The following is a 24559-nucleotide window of genomic DNA, read 5'->3' on the forward strand; positions in this document are numbered from 1 at the left end:
CAGCCGCGGTCCCCGTCCTGCGCCGGGGCGCTGAGCAGCCCAGAGCCGGGGGCCTGGAGACCTCGGGGTGACGCTCCATTAAATCCTGCCCAGAGCACACTCACCTCCCCAAGCCCTTTTACCATCATCCTTTCCATCCCGACCCTTTCAAATCCTAGAGTCCCACAAAAAATTCCCAAAAGCCCCACGTCCAGGCCCACGAGATGGGCTGGGGGCTGCAGGCAACCCACCCACATGGGTGCAATGCCGGGTGGGCACCTGCCCCGGGAGCAGGGCTGTCCCCGGGCTCCTCAGCTTTAATTCTGGACATTCCTGGCTCCACAGCTGTGCTATTGATAAGGGGCAGGCCGGGGGGGCTTGTCTGTGCTCCAGGACGTGGAGCACAGCTCTGTGCTGGGGTTTGGAGGCTGTAGTGGGGGTGTCCTCCACACCACCCCCATCATGGCATCCAGTTGTTTGGCCCACACGGACCTGCCTTGCCCTGTCACAAGCTTTGACAATCTTCTGTGGGTATTTCTGTCACCACGACCACCACAAAAAAAAAAGTCTGAGTGAGGTTGGTGCCCCCAGATCCTGCTACTGCCAGTACAGCACCATCTCCAGCATCTCCCCACCTACCACCAGTACCCAGTGGCCCCAATTTTTCCACTATGCCATTGTCCGGCCCCCAGATAAAGGCTGAGCTGCCTCTCCACATTTTCCTAACTCTGAGCTGGGACCCTTTGGGTGGCTCTGGACGGAGATACTCAGCCTGGTCTGCAGCAGGAGCTGCATGATTTGCCTGGCTCTGCTCAGCAGTAATGGGATGCTAATGAGCCTGGGCTGCACCCAAGAGGGTGAGAACCAGTGCCCTGGTTGTGTGAAAATTATTTGTGAGGAAAAAGGCAAATCCTATACAGAAAGGGACCAATAGTGCAAAGAGCTGTCATTTATTGTGCAAGAATGGCAGCAGCATGCTCCAAGCACCAATTTGGGAGCAAAGAGTTTCCAGGGGAGTCCTCAGCTCTGCAGGGACTGCAGAGATTGGCCACAGACACAGCTCCAGTGGGCTAAGCCTCGGGGACAATGAGGAAGCCAGAGAAGACGCTGTCAGACCCTTCCAGCCCCACCAAGGAGTTCTTCTCTGTTGGTTCCAGCCAGACAGACTCGTTCATGGCCATCTTGAGCACCACACCACCCGTGGTGACCTGGAAACTGTTCTGCACGAAGTCACAGAAGGTCACCACCCTGTCGCCCCTGCTGGCACCCTGGCCCTTTTTGATGTTGAGGCACAGGTTGCCCCGGGAGGTGACGTGGTAGGTGAAGTAGTAGATGCCGGGCACGCGGCAGGTGAAGCGGCCGTAGCGGTTCTCGTAGTGCCCGTTCTCGTTGGCGATGATGCGGTCGAAGCGGACGGGCTGCTCCCGGCGGGGGTAGGAGCTGAGGCTTCTGGCAGCGGAGAACGCGGACTTGAAGGTGACCTTGTAGCCACCAGGTTCTCCCGCGGGGCCAGGCATTCCCCTGTTACCTGGAACACCCACTGGACCTGGGATGCCACTGGGACCAACCTTCCCAGGTGGTCCGGGCAGTCCCGGGACTCCCTTCTCCCCTCTCTCTGCTCCACTCTGGCCAGAGGGTCCTAGGAAAGAAGAGGAAGAGTCACTGTGGTCCCAGCCAAGCCCCATTTGTCTGCAGAGAGGGAGCAGGAGCAAGGACACCTGTGCTGGGTGTGGGCCAGTAGAGACCCTGCCCAACAGGCAGGTGTGACACACCGTGCTGTCATCCCCCTCCTTCCCCAGGTTCCTTGGGGTGTTCCATCATCCCCACCGACAAGACCTCAAAGAACTGGTGGAAATGGCTTGCTTTCAGGGCCACGTGCCCGGCACTGTCTTTCCCTGCTCTTGGCATTCACAAGACAGTGTTTTACCCACCTGCAGCCTCTTCCTTACCTTGCTCACCCTTTGGGCCGTTCTCCCCATCCCTGCCATCGCTGCCAGGCTGTCCTGGTAACCCTGGGATGCCTGGGATGGTGCCGTAGGTCCTGCAGAGCGTGTCACTGGCAGGCTGCCCTCCAGCCAGGCAGATCAGCATGGCCCACATGATCCACATCTGTGGGAGCACAGAACGGTGTCAGGGGCTTTCCTGGGTGGTGGGAGGGCTGGGGAAGGCACTCAGAGCTGCTCTGAAAGATGGTGACTGCAAACAAGTCTGGGTAATACCATCAGGGAGGGAAAGCATCCTACTGCAGGGCCAAATCCACTCTCCTGCTGGAGCAAAGGACCATAACCCTTGGGCAAGACAGGTCTTGCAGTCTCTTGTCATTCTTAAATCCCCAGTTTACAAGTGCTCACAACTTCAGCAATGTGAATATTTGGGACAGGTTATCTCAGATATCTGATGCCCAACGTGGCCATGCTGCTGCCTTGATGGAGAAATTCCCCATCTCATCTCGGGATCATATTTGCCAGGTAAAATCCTTACCCAGCCAGAGCAGTTTTGCCATCTGCAAGGAAACAGGCCTTGCCTTCCACCAGCATGTCTAGGGGACAGCACTAGTCCTTGAAGATGGCAACGAGACCCCAGCCCTCCCTCCTCCATCCCACAGATTCCCCTTGTGTCCTGTCACACAGCTGCTCAATGCCAGAGGCATTTCTGCATCTAACAAGCCTCACTGGGACAGTTATCTGGGCTTCCATCCCTGGGGCCTTACCTTCTCCCTGCCCTGCCTGCCCAGCTCCTTCCCCCAGCTCCTGCTGTGGGCCCATGTGGATCAGCACTGGGCATTTGGGGGCTGTATCTGGACATCACAGCACCCCAGCCACAACTCCCCCACCTCAGGTGGATTTTCCCAGCGCTGAAGCTCTGGTGCCAGCAGGACAAAAGATTGGTGAGTTGGATCCTCCAGCCACAGCCGTTCTGATTTGGGTGTGGCAGGTACAAAGACCGATCCACAGGCTCCCAGCCACCAGAAAACAAATCTTCTCGGGACAGGAGAACACCTCCAGGGCACCTTTCAGTCCCTGATAGCCCTTCTGGAACTCTGCCATCTCTACTTTTATGCTTTCCTTTTTCTGGGTGGAGTAGGAGGGGTCAGGGTCCCACCAGGGACCTCCACCACCCCCAGACCAGCACCTCCACCCCCAGTTTCTCTTCTGCCAGGCCACAGGGAAGTGCCAGTGATACAGGTGACTATCACCCTGCCAGAGCTGGGTTCCCCACGTGCTCCTGCCTGCAGGGGGAACCTTGGGCTCAGTCTTGCTCTTACCTTGATCTCCTTGTTCATCAGGTGGGGAGATGGAGCAGTGTCCAGCACCCCAGTGTCCTGCTCAGAAATGCCCAAGAAGAGAAGCAGAAGTTTGCTGCAAGGGTTATTGTGAAAGGATCTGGGACACATCCCCTTTTTATCTTTAGCTCCTGTCCTTTTTCTGTGGCAGTTTCAGATCCTCCATGAATGCTGCTGTCAGCTGAGCAGGACAAGCCATCCCCAAATAGCACCCTGAGGCTCTCCAGCCACAGTCTGCCCTGCAGGGTCCCTGGGTCCTGCTCAGGGGTGCTTGCTATAAGGAATTCTCTTGGGAGCTCCAGATGAGTTTAAGGTGACCCCTCAGAGCTGCAGAAATGTGCATGCACTCAGCCAGCACCCTCAGGCTGCTCCGCACGCTTCCAGCTCTGCAGGTCCAGGGGTGCTGCAGGGTCTCAGCACCCATCACCTTGAGTCCATGCCCCTGACTCTGCTGAATATTGTGCATGGGAAGTGATTTTACTGTGGGAAAAACATTCCCTGCTTTGGCTACTGCCTTGTGGAAATGAAGTACAGGATGTTACGAGAGGTGACTGCCTGTTCCACCCTTCAATGTGTGACACCAGGAGAAATCCCTGCTGGGTTTTGGTGGGCTCTGCAGCCTCCACAACCATGAGCTTCTTTGGTCTGGCTCAGGAAAGCCAGAGTGCTTCCCCTGCCCATCCTGGTAGGGACACCAGGGATGTCCCAGCCATGGTGTAGGGATTTCCTGTGCAGTCTGTGCCCCTGTAGAGCTTTGGAGGGAAGGGGAGGATCAGGGCCCTTCTTGGATGAGTCTTGGTGCCCTCTGGATAGGGGCTGTGTGGGGACACGGGAACCGCCCTGTTCCTGCAGCAGCCAGGGTCCCACCCGCTGTGCAAAGCCGGATGTGGGCGGGTTGTGGTGGTCTCTGATGCCAATGAGGCTTGGGGACATGTTGATGCCACACAGATGGCCAGATGTCATGTGCACCTTTGTGCACACCACAGAGAGGAAACAGCACGTCACACCGGGTGCACGGGGAAGGTTTTATTGACTCTTTGCACAGCCAGATCATGGCAAAGGGGTTCTGCAGCCTATGCCAGGACACCTGTCTGAGCCTGAGGCAGCCCAGGTGGGGAGGGGAAAAACACAGAGACCTCTGAGGTAATGTGGGGTTAGCAAGGGGGATGCACGTGGCAGTGCCAGCAGGACCAGGAGCTCAGCACCATCACGCTGGGTGCAGATGAACCAGATGTGCCTGTTCCCCCTGTGCAGCAGCTACCAGTGCTCAGCCCCCAGACCAGGGGGGGTCTGGCTGCTGGGATTAATGCCCTCCCTGCAGAGGAACTGGTGAGGAGCCCAGCAGCGAGCAGCGTGTTCAGGGCAGGTAGAAGGCGTTGGGGTGCTGGGGTGAGCTCTGCTGATCCTCTAGTCAGGGAAGAGCAGGAAGCCTGAGAAGATGCTGTCAGAGTTGGCAATGCCCACCATGCCGTTGTAGTCGTTCACTCCCAGCCAGACCTCGTCTGCAGCAGCCAGGCGGAGCAGCGACCCCCCTGAGCTGACCTGCATGGGGTTGGTCTTGTGGTCGCAGAAGCTGGCTATCCTCCTCTGGTTTTTGTGCAGGATGACGCAGAGGTTGGCTGTGTGTGAGCTGTGGAAGACAAAGTAGTAGACCCCGGGGAGCCTGCAGGTGAACTTGCCCGTGGTGGTGTTGTAGTCGTGGTTGGTGTTGGTGATGACGTTGTTGAAAACCACAGGGACGTTCTTCAAGGGGTACTGGCTGGTCTGCCTCGTCACTGAGAATGCTGACTGCTGCTTCTGCTTGTAGCTGCCCGGAATTCCCGGGGGGCCGGCATCACCCGCCTCACCAGGGATTCCCATTGCACCAGGGAGCCCAGGGAGGCCAGGCTTGCCTGGAGGGCCAGGGGGGCCTGGTTCCCCTTTCATGCCCTTGGGTCCTAGCTGTGTCGAAGCTGGGATACCTGTGGGGTGGTGGGGCATGAAAGAGAGTCAGTGACAATGGCAGGATGTGGGGAGAGGCTTCTCTAGCCCCTTCCTTTGGGCAGGAGAGTGCTGTTGCCTCTTCCACCTGGCTACAGAGGATGCTCTCCACATCCTGCAAACCAAGGCAGACCAGCCATTGAGGAATCAGTGCCCCGCTGGAAGAGCCCATGTGGTTTCCCTCCTTGTTCACTCACCTGGTTCCCCTTTGGCTCCCTTCAGCCCATCCCGGCCATCCCTGCCTGGCATACCCGGCATGCCTGGTAGGCCTGGAGCTCCATAGCAGCTGTGAGGGTTTTCTACAGTCACAGCAGAGCCCAGATTCAGGAGGAGGAGGGTGAGGGCCAGATAGAGCTGCTCCCAGCATCTCTTCTCCATTTTGGTGTTCTGTAGCATGGAAAGTGAAATAAAGTGCTGGACTGAGGGGCCACAGCAAGGTGGCTTGCAGGACATGGAGAAAAGGAGCCTAGATATACCAGGAACACCTGGATGCCATGGGTGTGTCCTCAATGTCCTACCTATACACACTGCAGGACAGTGGGGAGGTGGACATGTGGAGATGGGCCCCAGGCTCATCTCCAACACCACGGCAGCCCCTGATGGCACAGCGTGACTTGGACGTTCAGTCCAGATGGAGCCATGAGGTCTGAGGTACCCATGGCCAGCCCCAAGCCCTCTGAGTCTAGTGTCCCCAAACCCTGGAGATGCACACACTACTGCAGACTGGCACGCCGTGCTGCACCGAGGCTGGAACTCCCTGCACGCAGCTGATCTCCCTCCTCCTCCAGCAGCAGCCTGACTGTCCCGGCTCTGTTCATCAGGATCAATCCTTCCATCAGCTGCTGCATCCTGTCTCCATCACACGTGTGTAGCCGTCAGTGCCTCTGCCTCCATCCTCTCCTCCTCCTCTCTCATCCACACCCTCCTCTCATTCTCCCCGTCTCCAGCAGTGTGCCGTGCTGCTGGACCCCCAGGCCCACCCTTTCTCAAAAAGGGTCCCTGCAGCACCTCTTACCTCTGGTGGGGACCAGGGATAGGAGCCACGCTGCTGATCCCGCTGGGCGCGCGGTCACTGCCGGCACAGCGCGGTGGGTGCGGCTCCCTGACACCCTCGTGGGGGAAGTCACAGAGTGAGGAAAGCGTAAAGGGCGAACACTGAACCCAAACTGTTCCCTGCCAAATTTCACATCCTCCTCCCTGATGCTTTCTGCTGAGACAGCACTTTCTTGGCTGTCCAGCCAAACCTGTACTGGTGCCACTGCAACAGGAAGGGCTGGAAGGACAGAGGTGGGACACAGCTCAAAGAGATGCGGCAGAACCCCCCAAGCCACTGCAGGGAATAGCCCTCCCCAAATTCCCTGCTTTCCCTCTTACTTCCCTTGTTTCTGAGCAGAAGGGGATCTTGGGAGCAGAGCCTCAGGCCAGCTCCAGTGGGCTGAAGATGCCTGTGGCACTGAAGGGCTGCTGCAAGGTCACTGCCTGGCTCTGATGGAAGATGCTGCCCCCCTAAATAGGACTGGAAAATGTTTCCCTTTGTGAGTTTCTGATCTGCAGCTTTCCCCATGCTCCACCAAGTTCTGCTGGGTGCTGGACTCAGTGAGGCCCCAGGATCCCTTACTGGGTGCTGCTCCTTGCAGGTGACCCAGCCTCCTCCTCATTGCTCCAGGAACGTGGATGTTTGAGTGCCCAGTGTTTATGGAACAGCTCCTCTGAGGAGCACTCCCAGGGTATGGCACCTGATAGCAGCTCCACCACCATCAGCCCACAACCTCCTGAGTGTCCCAATGTCCCTGTCCCTCCTTGCTGTAATGCCAGAGGACCACAGCTGCCTTTTGCCTTCCTGGGAGAGTTTCGATGCCAGCTTGGGACCATGTGGGTGAGGTGCAGGACCTGCTGCCTGTGTTTTCCCCTGCAGGACAGCTACCGTGGGCTCAGCAGGGAAGGACACACATAACCCTGTCCCAGGTATTTCTTATTCCTCCTGGAAGTGTCAGCTCTGACTGGACACTCCATTCCTCCCTGTCCTTCTGTGTTTGCAGCGCCAGGGACAAGCTGGAATCACTTTTCTCCCTCTCAGCCTGGGAAGGGTCCAGGATATTGATAGTTTGGGGAAGATGCATGAGTAGAAAAGAAAACCCAAGGAACAGTGGTAGAAGTATTTATTTATACACTTATATGGGAATTTTGTGACAGGATGTGTCCCAGTGCCAGGAAGGCTTTTGCAGTGGTTAGTGGAGCAGAAGCAGCAGCAGGCAGTGATTTCCCACTCAGGAGCAAAGAGCCACAGCTGTGACAACTGGGAGTGGAGCTCGAGTGCCCAGGAGGAGAAAGGGCTGAGAGTCCTCAGCCTCCAGGACAGTGCAGGCAGGCTCAGCATGCAGCTGAGTGCTGCAGCGGTGACCCAGAGCTTGGCCAGCTGTGACACTGCTGGAAGCACAGAACACTTCTGGATGCTCAGTTTGGAACAATCCCCACGCGCTGTGGCACTAAAGCATCCCACACACCCAGAGGGAGCAGCCAGGCAGGCAGACACCCCACGACGCTGTGGGAGTCCCTCAGGCCATCTCTGGGGACACCAGGAACCCGCTGAAGACGCTGTCGGCCTCGGAGCCACTGTAGATGGAGCTGCCCTGGGCGGGGTTGGTGGTCAGGGACACCTGGTCACCCAGGGCCAGGCTGAGCACGCTGCTGCCCGAGTTCACCTGCAGGAGGCCGCGGCTGTTGTCGCAGAAGCTGGCCACACCCAGCCCGTTCCTGGCGATGCTCAGACACAGGTCTCCGCTGGACACCACCTGGAAGGCGAAGTAGTAGAGGCCGGGAATGCGGCAGGTGAACTGCCCGGTCTGGGGGCTGTAGGAGTTCTCCTGGTTGGTGATGATCCTGTCAAACACCACCGTCGTGTCCACGCGTGGCGGGGACAGCCTGGAGGCGGAGAAGGCGGGATGCGGGTGCCCCAGAATGTCGCCAGCTTGCCCTTTCTGCCCCGGTGGCCCTGGCACCCCTGGCACCCCCCCGAGGCCGGGAAAGCCAGGTGGGCCACGCATGCCCGGTTTGCCAGGAGGCCCTGGTTCGCCTGCGTCCCCTTTGGATCCCTTGATGCTCGTGCTCAGCGCTGGTCTCCCTGGGGAGAAGTGGGGAGGAGAAGGAGTTCACACACATCTGGCATCTCCTGAGCTGCTCCCACAGCCTGGGATGCTCCTGCCAAGAGGCTCCCAGGCCCCCAACATCCCCGGCTTCCTCTTACCTGGCTCTCCCATGTCACCTTTCTGCCCTGGCCTCCCATCACGGCCAGGGACTCCAGGGGAGCCGTTCTTGCCATCTGGTGCCCTACACACTCCATCCTCCAGCAGGGCCATGCCCAGCACTGCTGCCAGGGTGCTGGCTGCCAGCAAGACTCCAGGTTGCATCCTGCTTCCTGCAGCACAGGGGGGAATTAGGGCTGGAGGCAAACACACAGATGAACCTTGGTCACAGATAAGCAGGTGCCCTCATCAGATACATCCACAGATCTACTGAACTGTCCAGTATGGATAACCAGACACCACGTGCGGGGAAGGGTTTTGAGGCTGTGTGATCTGAGATCACTGATGGCACTGAAAATCTCTAGCATGCCCATAGCAGAGCTCTGGGATTGAAAAGCCCAGAACATGGAGCATGGCACAAACCCTTTCCTCCAAGTCCTGGGCATGGGTAGGGGCACCTCAGATGCCTGTAGAGGACATTTATTCCAGTTTGGGGGAAGAAGCACTGCTGTGTGGGGCAGTGGTCCCATGGGATAGAGAGCACAAAGGAGGAAAGGATGCAGACACACTACAGTGATAAACAGGAAAGGGAAAAACTGCAAATGGGATCCAAACCTCCAACATGTAGAGTTGGGAGAGAGGACATTAATCTATCCCAAAACCTGAGGTTCTCAGCCTGGGACAAGTCTGCAGGGACCAGTGATGTCCACAATCACACAGAGCTAGGACAGATTCCTGCAGATTCCTTTTCCCCCGGCATCAGCTTCTCCCCGTTTTTCTACTTTGAACCCGTGTGGAGGGGGAAGTGAAGAACAAAGGAGGACAGGGAGCAAGGACTGGAAGGTGGTGGCAGAAGAGGAGAGTGTCCCCAGCAGTTTGTGGTGAATTACCTTGGTGCAGAGGCTGAAGACAGGGCAGTGTGAGCAGCTCCGTTTGCTAGAAGCTCTCCTCTGGGAGCAGGGAGGAAGAGGAGAGGGGTGGGAAGGATGAACTTGCATGCACTGCGGTTTGCCTGGTTGGAGAAGGGATGTGTTGAGTTTCACTTTCCTGCTAAGAGAAAGAAACTTGTTCCCCTTTCCACGCTTGACTCTGGCTTTACTGGAAACAGCTTGCTCAGGAAGAGTGCAGCACACTGGGCACTGAGCCTGGCCCAGCAGCAGGGGCTGGTGGTGACTAGGCACAAAGCAACATGACTGGAGGGTGCTGGGATGGCAGGAGGGGACAGGTGATGGGAGCACCACGTATCACAGCCACCCAAGGGACGCTCAGGACAGCAGACCACCCTTGGAGGCTTCTGCTCTGGATGATGGGCAGTGTCTGTCACTTTGTCACAGTGCTGCTGGGTGCTGACCCCTCCACATGCCCACCTTGGCACTGCACTTGGATGGAGCAGGATCCAGCAAAGTGATCATCAGTGCCTGTGGGACTCAGCTGGGCCTTGAGTACTTTGGTTGGATATTAGGGAAAGGTTCTTCCCCCAGAGGGTGGCTGGGCACTGAACAGGCTCCCCAGGGAACAGTCACGGCCCCAAGGCTGCCAGAATTCCAGGAGTGTTTAGCCAATGCTCTGAGGCACAGAGTGGGATTGTTGGAGTGTCTGTGCAGGGCCAGGAGTGGGACTGATGAACCCTGGGGGTTTCTTCCAACTCAGTCTGTAGCCCAATGATCTCCTTCCTGCTGCCCTCACTTCAGTGCTTTGGGGACCCAGTGTGTAGAGTGGGAAAAAATGAGGATGTCTGGCACTGACAACGCTCTCAGCTCCCTTTGGGTAGCTGTGCCTTGCACCAGCCAGATCTGAGCAACCCCAGGAGCTGTGTGTGGCCTCAAGATCTGTTAAGTGAAATACCAGCACCTCCTGTCACTGAGTGCTGGGAATGAGTCCAGGGGTGCACGTTCAGCCCTGCCGAAAAAGATCCCCAAAATGCCACCAGTCCCCAAACCCCATCACACGGGGATGGCAGGTGCCACAGTGACTCTGGCAGGTGAACATCCTTGGGACACTGGGGACCACCCAGGCCACCCCATGGGGGACACAGTGGGCAGTGAGGTGGGGCCTTCTCATCCATGTCCCCATGAAAATCCTTTCAGGAGTCCTGTGACAGCCCTGACCTGGAGCTGGGGTTCAGGGGAGGATATCCAAGGAAAGAGGATGGTAAGCAGACTTGGGATTAGGGTGACTCCAAAGTCAAGGGGGGTTAACAAACCCCCTAGCCCCTCCACCTTTTGCTTCCTTCATTCCCAAGGGAGGTGTTGCATAATTTCCAAAACAGCTGAAAAAGGCAATCACCAAAATCCAGTCCAGAGACCTTTGCCAACAGAGATCTGTCACTGAGCTGTTTTTTAATTCATTGACTAGATGCCCACTTAATGCAATTTATTACACATTTTTAATAAAAATGTTACCCCATAATAAATCAGATGCCCAGAAGAAATGTGATCTTATTTTATCAGCAGAGTTCCCCTATCAACCTGACCTGTAACCATGTCAAGACAAGATGACAGGTGAGTTGGAAAGGACCTACATTCTGCCAAATGGTGTTTCTGGACAGTAATTGTATTTCTGTCCTATTGCCCTTCTTAATACACAACTCAAATTAGGGCACTCCATCATTTCATCCAGCATTGATTGATGGCTCTGTCCTCATGCTCCGTGTCCTTTGTCTTGTGCTGTCCCCTTAATCCCATTTAAATGCTCAATTACAGAGACTGGCTGTGGGTTTCCAGCATCTCCTGGAAGCTGGTGTTGGTCCAGGTCTTCCTTCCCCCAGGTCCCCGAGATTTCTGAGAAATGTTTAGCCCCATTTACTTGACTTTCAGAGTCACTGTGGTCAAGCCAAGACTTCCTGTCCCATCCTCTGAGCAACTCCTCCTCCTCCTCTGGATCTGCAGCTGAGACATCCCAGACTGGTTTGGGTTCGAAGGGACCTCAATGCTCATCTTGTTCCACCCCGACATGGGCAGGGACACTTTCCAACCCGGCCTCGTACATTTCCACGATGGGGCAGCCCAGCTTGTCTGGGCAAACCGTGCCAGGCCCTCCCCACCCTCAGAGGGCAGATCTGTCCCCAGCATCCGATCTGACCATCTGCACAAACAGCCGTGGCTCCGGAGGTGCCGGCCGCAGGGAGCCGGCAGGAGCAGCGCAGGGCGCCGGCCCGGAGGCTCCTGCGGCCGCAGCGGCAGCACGGACGCGTCCGGCCCGGCGGGCGGCGGGCCCGGCTCTCCCGGCCCTCCCTCCCTCCCTCCGGGGCCCGGCCCTCCCTCCGTCCCGCCGGGGCTCGGCCCTCCCCTCCCTCCCGCCGGGGCCCGGCTCTCCCCTCCCCTCCCTCCCTCCCTCCGGGGCCCGGCCCTCCCTCCCTCCCTCCCTGCCTCCCTCCCTCCCTCCCTGCCTCCCTCCCTCCCTCCCTGCCTCCCTCCCTGCCTCCCTCCGGGGCCCTCCCTTCCTCCCTCTCTCCCTCCCTCCCTCCCTGCCTCCCTCTCTCCGTGCCGCCGCCGGAGCGGGGCCGCCCGGTCCCGGCGGGCCGTTGCCGCGCGGTGGCGCTGCCGCCTCAGGCACCGCGGCCCGCGGCGGCCCCGCCCGGTGATCCGGTGACCCGGCGGCCGCGGGGCTCCAGCGGCTGTCCCCGGAGCTCCAGCGGCTGTCCTGTCCCCGGGGCTCCAGCGGCTGCCCCCGGAGCTCCAGCGGCTGCCCCCCGGGCCAGGGCCCCTCGCACAGCTCTGCGGACACCCGCCGAGAGCCCCTCTCCCCCAGCAGCCTCAAACAGCCCTTCCCCAGGCTGGGGGCGGTTTGGCCCGCCCCGGGACCGGGCGACAAGGGGGCTGTGCTCGGTGGGACCGGGCTGTGGAGGGAGGTGCGGGACCCTCGCCGGGTTCTCCCTGTGGGGCAGGTCCGGCAGAGTCCCCCAGCAGCATCACGGCCAGGCTCCCGCATGGAGCAGGGGCTGAGACCATGCAGGGGACCCCAGATGACATGGAATGGGGCCAGGCCTAATGCAGAGATCACTCAGAACAGCCAGAGGATGTAGATGTTCCATAGAGCCCCAGGTGTCACAAAATCATCCCCAAAGGGGATGGTGCCTTGGTACCTGGGGAACCTGAGCACTCAGGTGAGCATCCACATGATTTTAGGGCACCTGTTATGGCCTCTTGGCACTGCTGCGTACCCAGGAACTCTGCTCCAGATGACTTTTACCCCGAGCACCCCTCCTCCTTTCAGCATGGGGCAGTTCCTTCTCTGGCTGCTCTCCCAGCTGGGGATGCCAGGTGAGATGGGTCCGTGCCCTCCCAGCCCTTCAGGAAGGGAAGTGCCCCCTGCGCAGCCTCCCCCCGTCCCAAGTGCCTGCAGGCACACACGAGTTGCTGACAGCAGACAACAGGGAGAGATGCTGCTGCGCTGCCTTCCCTGCTGAGAGTCCCCGGGGTGCCGAGCTGACAGGCAGGAGCTGCCAGAGGAGGATAAATCAGGCAGCTGGCACTTACCTGTGCTGAATGGAAGGTAGTGATGGCAGGTAGCACACACGCCTCTGCTGCCAGTCACCAGCATCCTGCTTGGCCACCTGCACCCACTGGGAGGTGAGGACAGCTCACAGCATCCACCTTTCTGCAGCCACTGGTGGCTTAATGGTGCCTGAATAACCACCCAGCTGGATGTTGCAGCTGTTGAGCTGGGCTGTCCCAAATAAAATCAGAGAATTATGGAAGCATAAAGTTTGGAAAAACTTAAAGATCTTGGAGTCAAAACATTAAACCAGCAGGTTAATGCCAGGTCCATCACTGAACCAGGCCCCCAAGTGCCACATCCATATATCTTAAATCCCTCCAGGGATGGTGACACCACCACTGCCCTGGGCAGTTGTGCCAGTGCCTGACAGTCCTTTCAGTGAAGGAATTTTCCCTAATATCCAGCCTAAACCTCCCCTGGCACAACTTGAGAACATTTCCTCTTGTCCTGTCACTTGTTACCTGGAAGAAGAAACTGACCCTCACCTGGATCCATCCTCTTGTCAGGGACTTGTGGAGAAAGATGGTACCCTGGAAGGATTTAATGAGGTGTCAGGTGAAAATCGGGCTGCAAAGCCAGTTGCCACACTGTGTATCACTGTGTGGCACACTGCCATGCGCCAGAAATGTTTTTAATTGCTGTCCCAGGGGATGTGTTATTCCTATGCTGGATGCTTGTACAGAGCAGGTGTGAGGAAGAAACACAGGTATGTGGTTTAAGAGGCAGGATTTCAGGCTCCAGCCCTTGCTGGCTGTCTCCTGTCATTGATGCACATCTCTGCTGGCTCAGGGGACGAGAGGAGATAGATGAGTGCTGAGCAGCCGTGGGCAATGCTGGGAAAGCTTGTCCCATCCTTCTCTCTCTTGTTCCCTGTTGAGGATATCAGGGCTTGTCATTATTCGACATCTATTGGTTAATTTGGCTGATTGTTCCCCATTCTTTAATGTATCCGTTATTTATTTATTCTCTGGTGTAACAAGCAGTTCCAGATTGATCACTTTGGCATGTAAATGAGCTGCTCTAGTGCTTGTCACTGAAATTTGTAGATTGGGGGAGTTTGCAATCAAACACAGCCGGAATCTAAATTACAGCATTTCAGGCAATAATAGCAGGGAGAAGACAGGAAGGATGTGCCATAAATAAGATGGTATCAGAGCAGGGTGCCCTGAGCTGTGCTGACAACATGCCAGGAGCCCCAGGGTGAGCAGCAGGAGTCCCTGCCCTGCAGAGCTGGGCTGTCCTGGCAGGGAGAAGGGCAAACAGAGGAAGCAAAAGGCTTTTGGGAATGGTAGGGCCTGGATGGAGACCAAAGGCTGCTTACGCTGGTCTCTGAAGAGCCCAGCACGGGGAAAGTGTTTACAGGACTACAGGCTGCAGGGAGCCTCAGGACTCTTGTATAGGATACTGATTTGATTGCCACATGGATCATGTTTGGCATCTTCCCACCTCCATCAAAAGTCAATGGATGCATCCAGGATGAGATTCTGCCCATCCCAAGGTCAGTAAGAAAGATCACACCAGGTAAGTAACTCACCAAAGTGCCCTAGGCCTTCCTGCAGGCAGCGGGCACAGCTGGGATGGGATCAGGGAGCCAAGCTGGACCTTTGCAACATCAGGGGAGAAGAGGCTGTACCCTTCCATGCCAGCGTATACCTGGAACAAAGTCCCACCAGAGAGCAGTGATGTCCAGCAGGCAGTGTGCTGTGGATCCCAGCAGAGCTGCAGAGAGCACCTCAGGGATCCCCAGTCCAGCACCCTGCTCATGGCAGCACTATTCCAGCTTTGCCTACCTACGTCTGGAAATCTCCCAAGGACAGAGATCACCATCGCTCCAGTGACCTGTCTTAGAGCTGGACCACACTCAGGCAGATAAATGTTTCCTGATGTCCATCCTAAATCTCTGAAGGCCCCCTGTGTGCCCACCATCCCTAGTTATGTCATTTGGCATCACTGAGATGTGTTTGCCTCGGTTTACTTGCAATTATTCCCAAGCAGCTGCAGCAGAGATCAGCTCCCACCTTACCCTCCCCTTCCCCTGTCTGACAGCGAGGTGGTCTCCCCACTGCTGATCATAAGGATGAACAATTTCCCTTTAATTTGCCACACTCTCCCTGGTGCAGCAGTTTAGCTCATCTGTGCTTTGTTCACATTCAGCCCAGTGCCCACTGATTCCCACCCTAACCCTTTCCCTACTCCAGCAATGTGTCCTGAGCCTGTTCACCCCTTAAGGAGAGACCATTGTAGCTCCTAAACATCCCTAAAGGTTTAAAAATAGCTTGAAGTGCCATTTTTACAAGGCAACAAAAAAAAACCAAACCAAAAAAACCCAAAAAAGCCACCAACCAACCAACCAACCAAAAAAACCCACCAAAAGACCCAAAAAAAAAACCTCAACAACATAAACAAAAAAACCAATTCTTGTCCTTCCTTTCCCTCTTGGCTTTATGCTACGGGTTCAGGGGATGAGGCTCTGAGACACATCCTGGACATGGTGGGATTCCCTCCAAACCCCATGTGATGGCCATACTGGAGGGGAGGCACAGGATGCCACTCTCTGGGCTGTGAGTTTTCCTGCCTCAGTTCTGATTCTGTGGGGTTTGGACTCTTTGGGGCCTTTAGGCCATGGTGAAGACCATCAGGAATTTCTCCACGAGGCAGGGATGTGCTCATCCCAATGGATTTGGAACCATCAGGCAGTGGTTTGCAGCAATGTTGTGCTTCCCCACTGGGCTGGGATGACCAGCACAGATCCTCCCTGCACCCTGTGCCCAGACAGATCCGTAAAGCTACTGGAGGATCATGCCCCCTTCCCAGACTTCTCTCCATGCTTTGACCTGCTTTCCCTGACACCAGGCCTTGGAAATGCAGTGGAAGTTTCCTGCAGGCAAGCATCAGTGTTAACTGGGTCATGGCAGCTGGAGGTCCGTGCTGGCTGCTGCCAATTACACCTCATTTCTGCTCAAACTCACTTTCCACAGGGGCTTTTCTGGGAACTCAGCTCTCCTCTACCTGCCCTTGGCTGCTGGATCGATGTGAACTCCCAGGCTCACTTGTGCTGTCTGCCCAATTTTGGAGGGTGGCTGGTTGCTGATCCTGAGGCTCTGATTGCCTCTGCCCGTGGCCAGCAGGGCCCCAGCGTGTGCCTCAGGCTCCTCCAGCCAGCCTTGCACTCAGCTTTCCCAAGGAATTTCCCAGCAGTGCGAGCACAGCTGGGATGGAGGTTTCTGGGGCAGGGAGGTGTTCAGCCTGCATGAGGCTGGAGGCCACGCTGCCCCTGCTCCTGTGCTCTGAAGGCCACACACCCCAAGAGGAGGGAGTCTCTGCCCATGGCAGGGGGTTGGAATGAGGTGGTCTTTAACATTGCTTCCAGTCCAAGCCAATCTGGGATTTGATGACCCTGGACTGATAAACACAGACCTTCAGCAGCTCTGATTTTGGTGGATCTCTGGCTCTGTTCCCCATGCAGAGGGCAGCAATACCAGTATCCTCAGTCCTGGGGTGTCCCACACGCCTCTGAGGCACTTCCATCAGCTCAACAGCTCCCTGCCCTCCATGGACACATCCCAACCTCTCTGCTTCTGCTATCTCACCCTCCTCAGCCACTTCCACTGCTTCCCACAAGGACACTGCGCCTTCTCAGCTTGGGCAGACACTTCCACTTGCAGTGGCATGAGCCACTCGGGATTCACTCCCGTCCAAGTCCTTTCCTGCATGCAGAGGTCAAACCTATGTCCTTGCTGCCAAGTGAGAAGCAAATCAATCAACACCTCAGAGGCCGCTCCAGACTCTTCATGTGGGGGCAATTGTGTGGCAGCCCCAGCACTGAAGTTGTTCTTCACCCGGACTTTTAATTTCAGAGCTCCATGAGGGATGGGAAGAATCCCAGCCTCTAATTAATTACTGACTTCTCTGTAATTGATGGAAGTTACCGCCAGTGTGTCTGGTTTATTGCACTGTGGGGAAGGTCACTCTGAACACTGTTTTTCTAAATGCCCCAGTGGGTGGTCCAAAGTCCTGAAACAGCTCCACACTCCAGATCCTGCGGGAAGTTTGCACCGGTGGCAGAAGATAGCTGTGATCCTGTGGCCTGTGTATGTCACCAGAGTGGGGAACCACAGAGCATCCTGAAAGGCAGCTACCTCTGGACAGTGGGTCCTGGTCCTCTGGATATTGGGAAGGAATTTTTCCCTGTGAGGGTGGGGAGGCTCTGGCACAGGGTGCCCAGAGAAGCTGTGGCTGCCCCTGTATACCTGGAAGTGTCCAAGGTGAGTTTGGATGGGGTTTGGAATGGCCTGGGATGGTGAAAGGTGTCCCTGCCATGGCAGGGGCTGGGACTGGATAAGCTTAAAAGGTCCTTCCAACCCAAACCAGCCTGGGACTCTATGATTCCATGATCTCATCTGGTAGACACAGAGGTCCCACCATGAGGCCAAGCACAAGGTGATACATGCAGGACCCTACAGCTGGGCTTCATGTGGCATTTCACTGACAAAAAGACTGCACTTTTATTTCCAGGTCAGATTCATCCTGTAATGGGACATATTTGATTGCATCAGCCTTCATGATGGGCAGTGGGATCTCTAAGGAGATCTAATACTTTCAATAATGCCTGAAAATTTTCAATTTAATTTACTTGAAGAAGTCAAATGAAGCCTCTCATTTGCCACAATGATACAAGGAGATTAGAGTTTGTGCCTCCCATTCTTTGTCCTGAGCTGGATGAATCTCCCAAATTCCCTAAAAGCCCATATTATTGGGATGTGTGTCTCTTCTCAAGTGTCTCCTACGCTGCTCTGATGTAGCATCCCCTGGGTAGAGTCACATCCTTGCACTTGCAGCAGGATGTGCCTCACCAGGGCTTAAGAGGGAATTTACTGAGCCTGTAAAATTGTCTCCCTCACTAATTAACAACCAGGTTTCAGGTTCAAAACATGCACTTAAATAAACTGCCAAAGTGCATTTCATTAATACTAATTAATGATTTAAATACTCTGAAGCCTTTGCTCAGGCCCTATGATTGATGGCAGCTCTGTTACCCTTCTTGTCATCCCTGCCTGTGCAGTGGGGACAGGGACAAGGACCTGTCCCTTTGCCTGCTGCCTCAACATCCAGGCTGGGCACCATTCTGGAAGGTTTTAAGTGCTTGATCAGAATGTAAATGAGTGACAATTCTTGCTGCAGACAGGACAACAGCTCTCCTGAATATAATCTCTGTGTTTTGGGTGTGCAGCCACTACAGCAGAGCATGCCAATAGCCAGAGCTGGTGGAAAACAGACTTTGCAAACCACTGGAGGGAAGAACTGGGCAAAGTGGGCAAGAAATTGCACTTCACACCCTTGCAAAGATCCGTCCACATTCCTGCAGGCCTTGGACAGCTCAGGGGGCACAAAGAGTATTCAGTGCCATTGCACTTGAGGTGGCACCAGGAGCATTTCCCAGTGCTGAGATGCTGAGGGAAGACCTTCCATCAGATGCACACATGGAACTGTGCAGATGGGAATGGAAATGTCAATTAATGGGGAAGGACCCTTCTGCATTGCCAAAAAACTGCTGCTGAGTCTGAATGTGGAGGCTGCACCCTGGACTTGCTCTCTGCTTGCTGAAGGATCTCTGCCAAAGCTCCCAGAAATTGGGGTAGAGATAACTATCAATTTAGAGACCAGATAAATGTGATAAAAGCTCGTCTGCACATCCACAAAGGTGCAGGAAGAGACAGTGGCAGGAGGGGGAGCTCAAACACTACCCTGGGGCTACCCTGATACTCCCCAAAGGAGAACCATCAGCCCACCAAATGTCCAGAAGTCATGGTGGGCACAGGACACAGTACCAGGTGGGGACCCAGACTCCGAAGGAACAACCACCTTGTCCGTGGCCCTTTCCAGAGGTGTCCCAGCAGAGCCATCTCTTCCAGTGTGGAGGTGTGAAAATCATCACTGGAAGTAGCTCCCAGGGTCACCCTTTGGACCAAAGATGTTGCTGCCCTGGGGTGTGAGACACAACATGGGATGGGGGGCAGAGCACTTTTTGACTTATTATGGATAAACTGGGTGTCTGAGCCGAGCTGCTGGAGGAATCAATGTTGCACATACCTGTGTGTGTGTGTATTTATATTCTCTCTATCAAACCTGCATCCTGCTCAGCCCCAGGAGGAGCAGGATGAGGCTGTTTGGTGCTGTGGATGTCTGTCTGTGAGTTGTGTGGCCAGGCAGGTGTCCAGGTGTACACTCACACAGATATAGAGGTGTACATGCAGTACAGGTGAGTGCTGTGCACATCTTTAGCCTCACTACTGATAGACCTGGGGACAGGCAGCTGCAGCAGTCTCACGTCCCTCAGCTGCTGGACCCAGCATAATGTGCTCCCACTAACAAAAAAATACTGAAGCCAACATTTTAGTGAATAAGAAAGTGAGAATCAGCAAAGGAACTACCCACACTTGTCTCTGCTGTGTCCCTGCTGTGGACCCTGAAGTGCTGCATCTCTGGGTGTACAGGAAGGGAGGGCAAAAAATAATCTTTTTGGAGAGATGACCAAGAAATTCTGCCCATGATGTTGTTCTTCCAGGAGACGAGCATGCTGCTGCTCCTCTGGGATGGCAGCAGCTGAGTGCGTGACACGCAAAGCCTCCCTCAGCATCCCAGCTACGCTGCGCTTTGGAGCTGGAGGTGAGACAGGTGCTGGCTGCAGAGCTGCAGTGGCACCTGCCTGAGTTTTCACTGACACCTGGCTCCTCCACAGCAAAATCCTTGTTCCCACTCTGGCCATTCCCTTGTCCCAGACAAGAATCAGGAAGGGATACTCCCTTGCTTTCAGGAACTCTGATAAAAATGTATTTTTTAAAGCTCCACTTCCCTGAGTGATGACATTAAACATAATACTCAGTTTCTGCCTAAAAGAGGTATATTCTTTCCCATCTTGTGAAGGAAGAACCTCAAAAATATTATTAAAAGGCTAGTGCCAGCTTAGACATCAAAAGCTGGGAGTGACAATCCAAAATTAATAATGGTTTTTAATTCACACCTGATCTGAAGCTGGAATAGGTTTGGGGCAGAGCATGTGGCTTAGCAGCACCCCCAGGGTGATGCTGAGAAGTGTTTCTAAATTAGGGACACTAAACTATGTAGGGTGGCAGCATTTCCCAGGTGGCTCTGGGGTCCAGATGTGTCCTGAGCAGCAGCTGTGACCTTCTGTCAGCCCTGTCCTTTGGCTGGGTGGGCATGGGGCCCCTTCCCTCGTGCTGTGCCTCAGGGCTGTGACTCTGACAGCCTGATCCCCGGGCTCTACTGCAGCTCTCCTCACCCTTTATTAAATATCACACTTTGCCTCAGATGCTGATTAATTTCTAATCAAATCTGTTTTCCAGTGGCCATTTTCAAGCCCCCAGGGCTGCACTGCTGAATATCCTGTGTCTCTGGCATCTCTGAGGTAGCATTTCTGCTGTGCCCATGTGCCTCAGCCACATCCTCAGCAGAGCTATCAGACAGTCACAGAATCCCAGACTGGTTGGGGCTGGAGACAAACCTTAAAGCTCATCCCATTCCACCCCCATGCCATGGGCAGGGACACCTTCCACTATCCCAGGCTGCTCCAAACCCCATCCAGCCTGGCCTTGGACACTTCCAGGGATGGGGCAAGCACAGCTTCTCTGGGCACCCTGTGCCAGGGCCTGCCCACCCTCACAGGAAAGAATTTCTTCCCAATATTTAATCTAAATTTATCCTCTTGCTGCTTTCTCATCCAGCTCTACAGGGTCGCTGCAGGGTGGGACAGATGGGAGCCATGACTGTGACATCCACCCAAGGGAACGCTGGCCAGACCACAGGCTGCAGGGGAGTGCTCCGAGGTACCTCTGTAACCAGACATCTTCCTTTCCATTGCTGTTCATGACATATTTGCACTTCCCTGTGCTCTCGGGGGCCCTGCTGTGTGCACCCCACAGAACCCAGCAGGAAGACTGCAGTCTTAAATGGTCCTTCACGGGATGGTCCCATCAGAGGAACATGGAATCATCATGGATCAGGCTGCTCAGTCTGGAGAACTGAAGAACTTAGAGCCCCTTCCAGGGCCTAAAGGGGCTCCAGGAAAGCTGGAGAGGGACTTGGGACAAGGGATGAAGTGATAGGACAAGGGGAATGGCTTCTACTGCCAGAGGGCAGAGACAGATGGGATATTGGGAAGGAATTATTGGCTGTGAGGATGGGGAGGCCCTGGCACAGGCTGACCAAAGAAGCTGGGGCTGTCCCTGGATCCCTGGAAGTGTCCAAGGCCAGGCTGGACGGGGCTTGGAGCAGCCTGGCAGTGGGAGGTGTCCCTGCCCATGGCAGGGAGTGGGACTGGATGAGCTTTAAGCCCAAACCAGTCTTGGATTCTGTGATCCCTCCAAAACGCAGTGTCCTGGAACCAGGCTGTGGGAGGAGGAGCAGCTGCTGCCTAATCGTGCTCAGGGGGTGTATTTGGATCGGATTGAGGACGGATAAATCATCTGCATTCCAAGTGCTTTCCTTGTGCACAACTGGCTCACGTGACAGATATGGGAGTCAGGGAGCCGGGGGGAAGGTTTTTCCTACCTGAGATTAGAGAAGTGTCTGACAAGTGCTTACTCTGTCAGCCAGAAGTAAAGGACCCCTGTGTGAGTGAGCAGCTGCACTGGGGAAAGGCACTGCTGGGACTTGTTTTCCCTGCAGACCCAGGACCTGGCAGCACTAAGGGGCTGCAGTGTGAGGGTGGTGCCCATGACGCCTGCACACAGCTCCCAGCCTGTGTCCCCTCTGTGCCTGCTGCGTGAACACTGAGGCACCTGCCTGCAGCCCCTTTTCTGTTCTCCCAAACCTCCTCACCTGCTGCCTGCACCCATCCCTGCCTCCCTTCCCTGCCCAGTAACTCCTGTGGCAGATGCAGACAGCACCAGCCAGAGGGGAGAGCCAGCTCCAGCTGGGTGGTGGAGCTGGAAATAACCTTTTGTTAACCATTTTTAGCAGTTCATTTGGAGATGCATTATTTTGCCAGCAGAAACTTCAGTGTGCTGTTTATCCCTCTTAGGGGAAGGCTGTTATTAGTGCAAAATGAATCAGCATGGATGCAGCTCCTCAGCAGCTCTGAGCCAGGAGTGCAGCAGGAGGGATGCAGCAAGCACAGAGAGAGCCTTCAAAGTGCCATTATTAATTCATGCTCACATTCATTGGAAAAACACATTCAATTGTGGCAAATTCAGCTGCTTTAGCCACTTTGGTGCAAGGGGCTTGTGGGAAGGAGCTTTGTGAGTGCAGGTCCAGGCTTGGCCTGCAAAGACAGAGTGGGATGGCACTGGTTTGACTGGGACTCTGGCAGGGATGGTGGCCTTCACATCCCCCAGTTTGCAGTTACTGGGCACAGAGGTGGAGTCATTGTCACCCTGTAGGCAGGGATGGCTCATGGACATGGATATTCACAGAACCCCTCAGATCATCTCCTTCAGCATTCACAGCCTCCTTCAGCTCTCATTGCACAGACTGCACCACATTAAAAAAGGGGTATATAATACCCTAGTGCCCCCCAGTCCAGTGCCCATCCTGTGGAGGCTGCACGGAGGCTCCCACTCCATAGGGAGGGCATCCTGGTACCACAGATGGATCCTGGTCCTGTGCTGGCCCAAATCCCTTGTGCCTTGCCTAAGGGACTGGTGCAGGGGTGCAGGGTGCAGCAGGAAGGCTGCATGCACATGATGGGAACAGGAGGCGTGGGAGATGCTGGGCACCCAGACACACAAACACTCCATAAATGCAGGTATAGCACAGACAGGCACCCACTCCCAAGCACAGATACAACACTTACTGTTCTCTGCATTTGTCACTGAGGATTGTAACTCAAAATAGAGAGGGGTTTTGTATTTTTAACAAAAAATGTGTGCAGGGGAAATGTGTCCATGACACTGAGAGTGTTCGGTGCAGGTATTTTGGCAGCTGATTTACAGCTTGTCTTCCTGCCTAATCCCTGACTGCTCTGCCAGCAAGCCTTGATGGACAAGTTTTGAGAGAAAACTGAATGGCAGCCCAAGGATGCAGGTTTCCTGACACTGGAATTTGGTGAGGGGTGGGATTTTGGATATTAGCAGCAGGGTGTCTATGCCCATCCTCTCCAGGCTGGCCATGAAGGGCACCTCCATGTGCTCCATGCTTTACCGTTTTTGCCTGGAGTATCGCCCCAGCAGCAATTGGGATGATCCAGCCTGGTCCCCCAGCAGCAACACCAGCACTGCACGTGAAAGGGGAGGAGTATCTGGAAGCTTTTCCCAACTGGTGGTGCCCAGCAGGAGCAGGGTGGGTTAAGTGACACCAGAGCTGTCACAGGGAAGGGAAAGCACATCCCAGCCAAGCCCAGAGTGATGCAGCTGAGGAAGGGAAGAGAAGGAGGAGGGAGTGGGAAACATCCTGCATCCCACTGGGCTTAAACCTGCAGCCCCATAGACAGAGGGCTTTGGGAACATGCATGGGCCACAAGAGAGGGGTCTCAAATAGGAGGGAAGTTGGTCAGAAAGGCTCAGACCTACGGCTGCAGCAGCACTGGGCACAAGGAGGTGCTCTGGACCCAGCAGAGCCTGGCTGTAAGGATGACAAACCCTTCCCACAGCACAGGTTGATTGGAATATTTGCTTTGTTTTGCTGGCCTTTGCTGGGTACTAATGAAGTGCTTTAGGCACAGCAGCAGTGAGGGTGTCTCCTCAGCACGGCGGTGGCTGTTGGAGGGGCTGGTGCCGCATGCTCAGCGTTGTGATCCATTATTTACAGCAGAGAGCCAGACGTGTGCTCTGCTTCACAAACAGGCATTTGAACAGGGCCGAAGGCAAGGTCACACGTGGGGAGCAGAGGTCACACCTGTCAGACAGGCTGTGGCCTGGAGAGCAGCGCCCTTGGAAGGGGACTGCAGGACAGCACAGCTCACAGAGGGGCTGTTGGTGTGGCCACCAGGGCATGTGCAGTGTAAGAGGTGCCATAGAGGCGGATGACCTCCCTGTCCTCGTGTCTGACTGAGTCCCAGAAAGATGAGATGTGGCTGATGGCTTTCTCAGTGTCCAGCAGAGGATGTTTCTGGTGCTGTGCTGGGTGCTGCAGGCAGATGGGCTGATGAAGGTCAGGCATGAGCGATTTTGTCATAAAGACAGAGCCTCCAGACCCAGGCAGATGCCAGGTATTGCCTGAGGTGTCACTTAGACACCAGCTCCACAGAGGTGTGATCTGAGACTGCTGCCCAGCTGTCCCATCACTACCATCACCTCATCCACAGCACAATCAGAGCACTCCTTCATATAATGGTATCAAAACATGATCAGACAGAGGCTCAAGGACCTGAAACTAGAATGTGTGCAGGGGAACAAAACACACTACGTAAATATGGATATTCTTATTTTCAGATCCATTTGCTCCTACAAACCTCTGTGTGCTACTCACCCACTGCCACAGGTGATGTGAACTCCTTCTTCTGATCCCGCTACTCCTGCTCCACGTGCTGCCACCATAACAGTTCAGGGGTTCTGGGGTCCCCAGTAAAAGAAGGATATGGACCTGTTGGAGAAGGAGAAAGGCCTAGAGAAAGGCCACA

General features: G+C 55.3%; 3 protein-coding genes across 5 annotated transcripts; all 3 read right to left on the bottom strand.

Moving 5' to 3' along the window:
* Positions 1–913: 913 nt before the first annotated feature.
* Positions 914–3372, bottom strand: C1QB (complement C1q B chain). The gene is made up of 3 exons (XM_002190847.6): positions 3245–3372; positions 1929–2088; positions 914–1618 (listed from the first exon to the last, which is right to left on the bottom strand). Exons 1-3 carry the CDS (start codon positions 3260–3262, stop codon positions 1050–1052), a joined length of 747 nt encoding a protein of 248 aa, XP_002190883.6. The 5' UTR covers positions 3263–3372; the 3' UTR covers positions 914–1049.
* Positions 3373–4273: 901 nt separating this feature from the next.
* On the bottom strand, positions 4274–6408 carry C1QC (complement C1q C chain). Of its 3 annotated transcripts, XM_072917379.1 has the most exons (4): positions 6258–6364; positions 5955–6091; positions 5440–5629; positions 4274–5223 (listed from the first exon to the last, which is right to left on the bottom strand). In XM_072917379.1, the coding sequence occupies exons 3-4, from the start codon at positions 5618–5620 to the stop codon at positions 4670–4672; spliced, it is 735 nt and encodes a 244-aa protein (XP_072773480.1). In that variant the 5' UTR covers positions 5621–5629; positions 5955–6091; positions 6258–6364; the 3' UTR covers positions 4274–4669. The 3 variants fall into 3 exon arrangements, with proteins under 3 accessions (XP_072773480.1, XP_002190910.3, XP_030145091.1); XM_002190874.7 differs by lacking the exon at positions 5955–6091 and having other exon boundaries at positions 6258–6408; XM_030289231.4 differs by lacking the exons at positions 5955–6091; positions 6258–6364 and having other exon boundaries at positions 5440–5653.
* A 979-nt stretch (positions 6409–7387) lies between these two features.
* On the bottom strand, positions 7388–11467 carry C1QA (complement C1q A chain). Its single transcript, XM_012570469.5, is given in 5 exon segments — positions 7388–8363; positions 8487–8657; positions 9375–9384; positions 9387–9531; positions 11290–11467. Coding segments are annotated over 5 exon segments (1041 nt in total). The 5' UTR covers positions 11439–11467; the 3' UTR covers positions 7388–7797.
* Between the last annotated feature and the right edge of the window lie 13092 nt (positions 11468–24559).

The sequence above is a fragment of the Taeniopygia guttata genome, chromosome 21 (genome assembly GCF_048771995.1).
Source record: "Taeniopygia guttata chromosome 21, bTaeGut7.mat, whole genome shotgun sequence".
NCBI classification, from domain to species: domain Eukaryota; kingdom Metazoa; phylum Chordata; class Aves; order Passeriformes; family Estrildidae; genus Taeniopygia; species Taeniopygia guttata.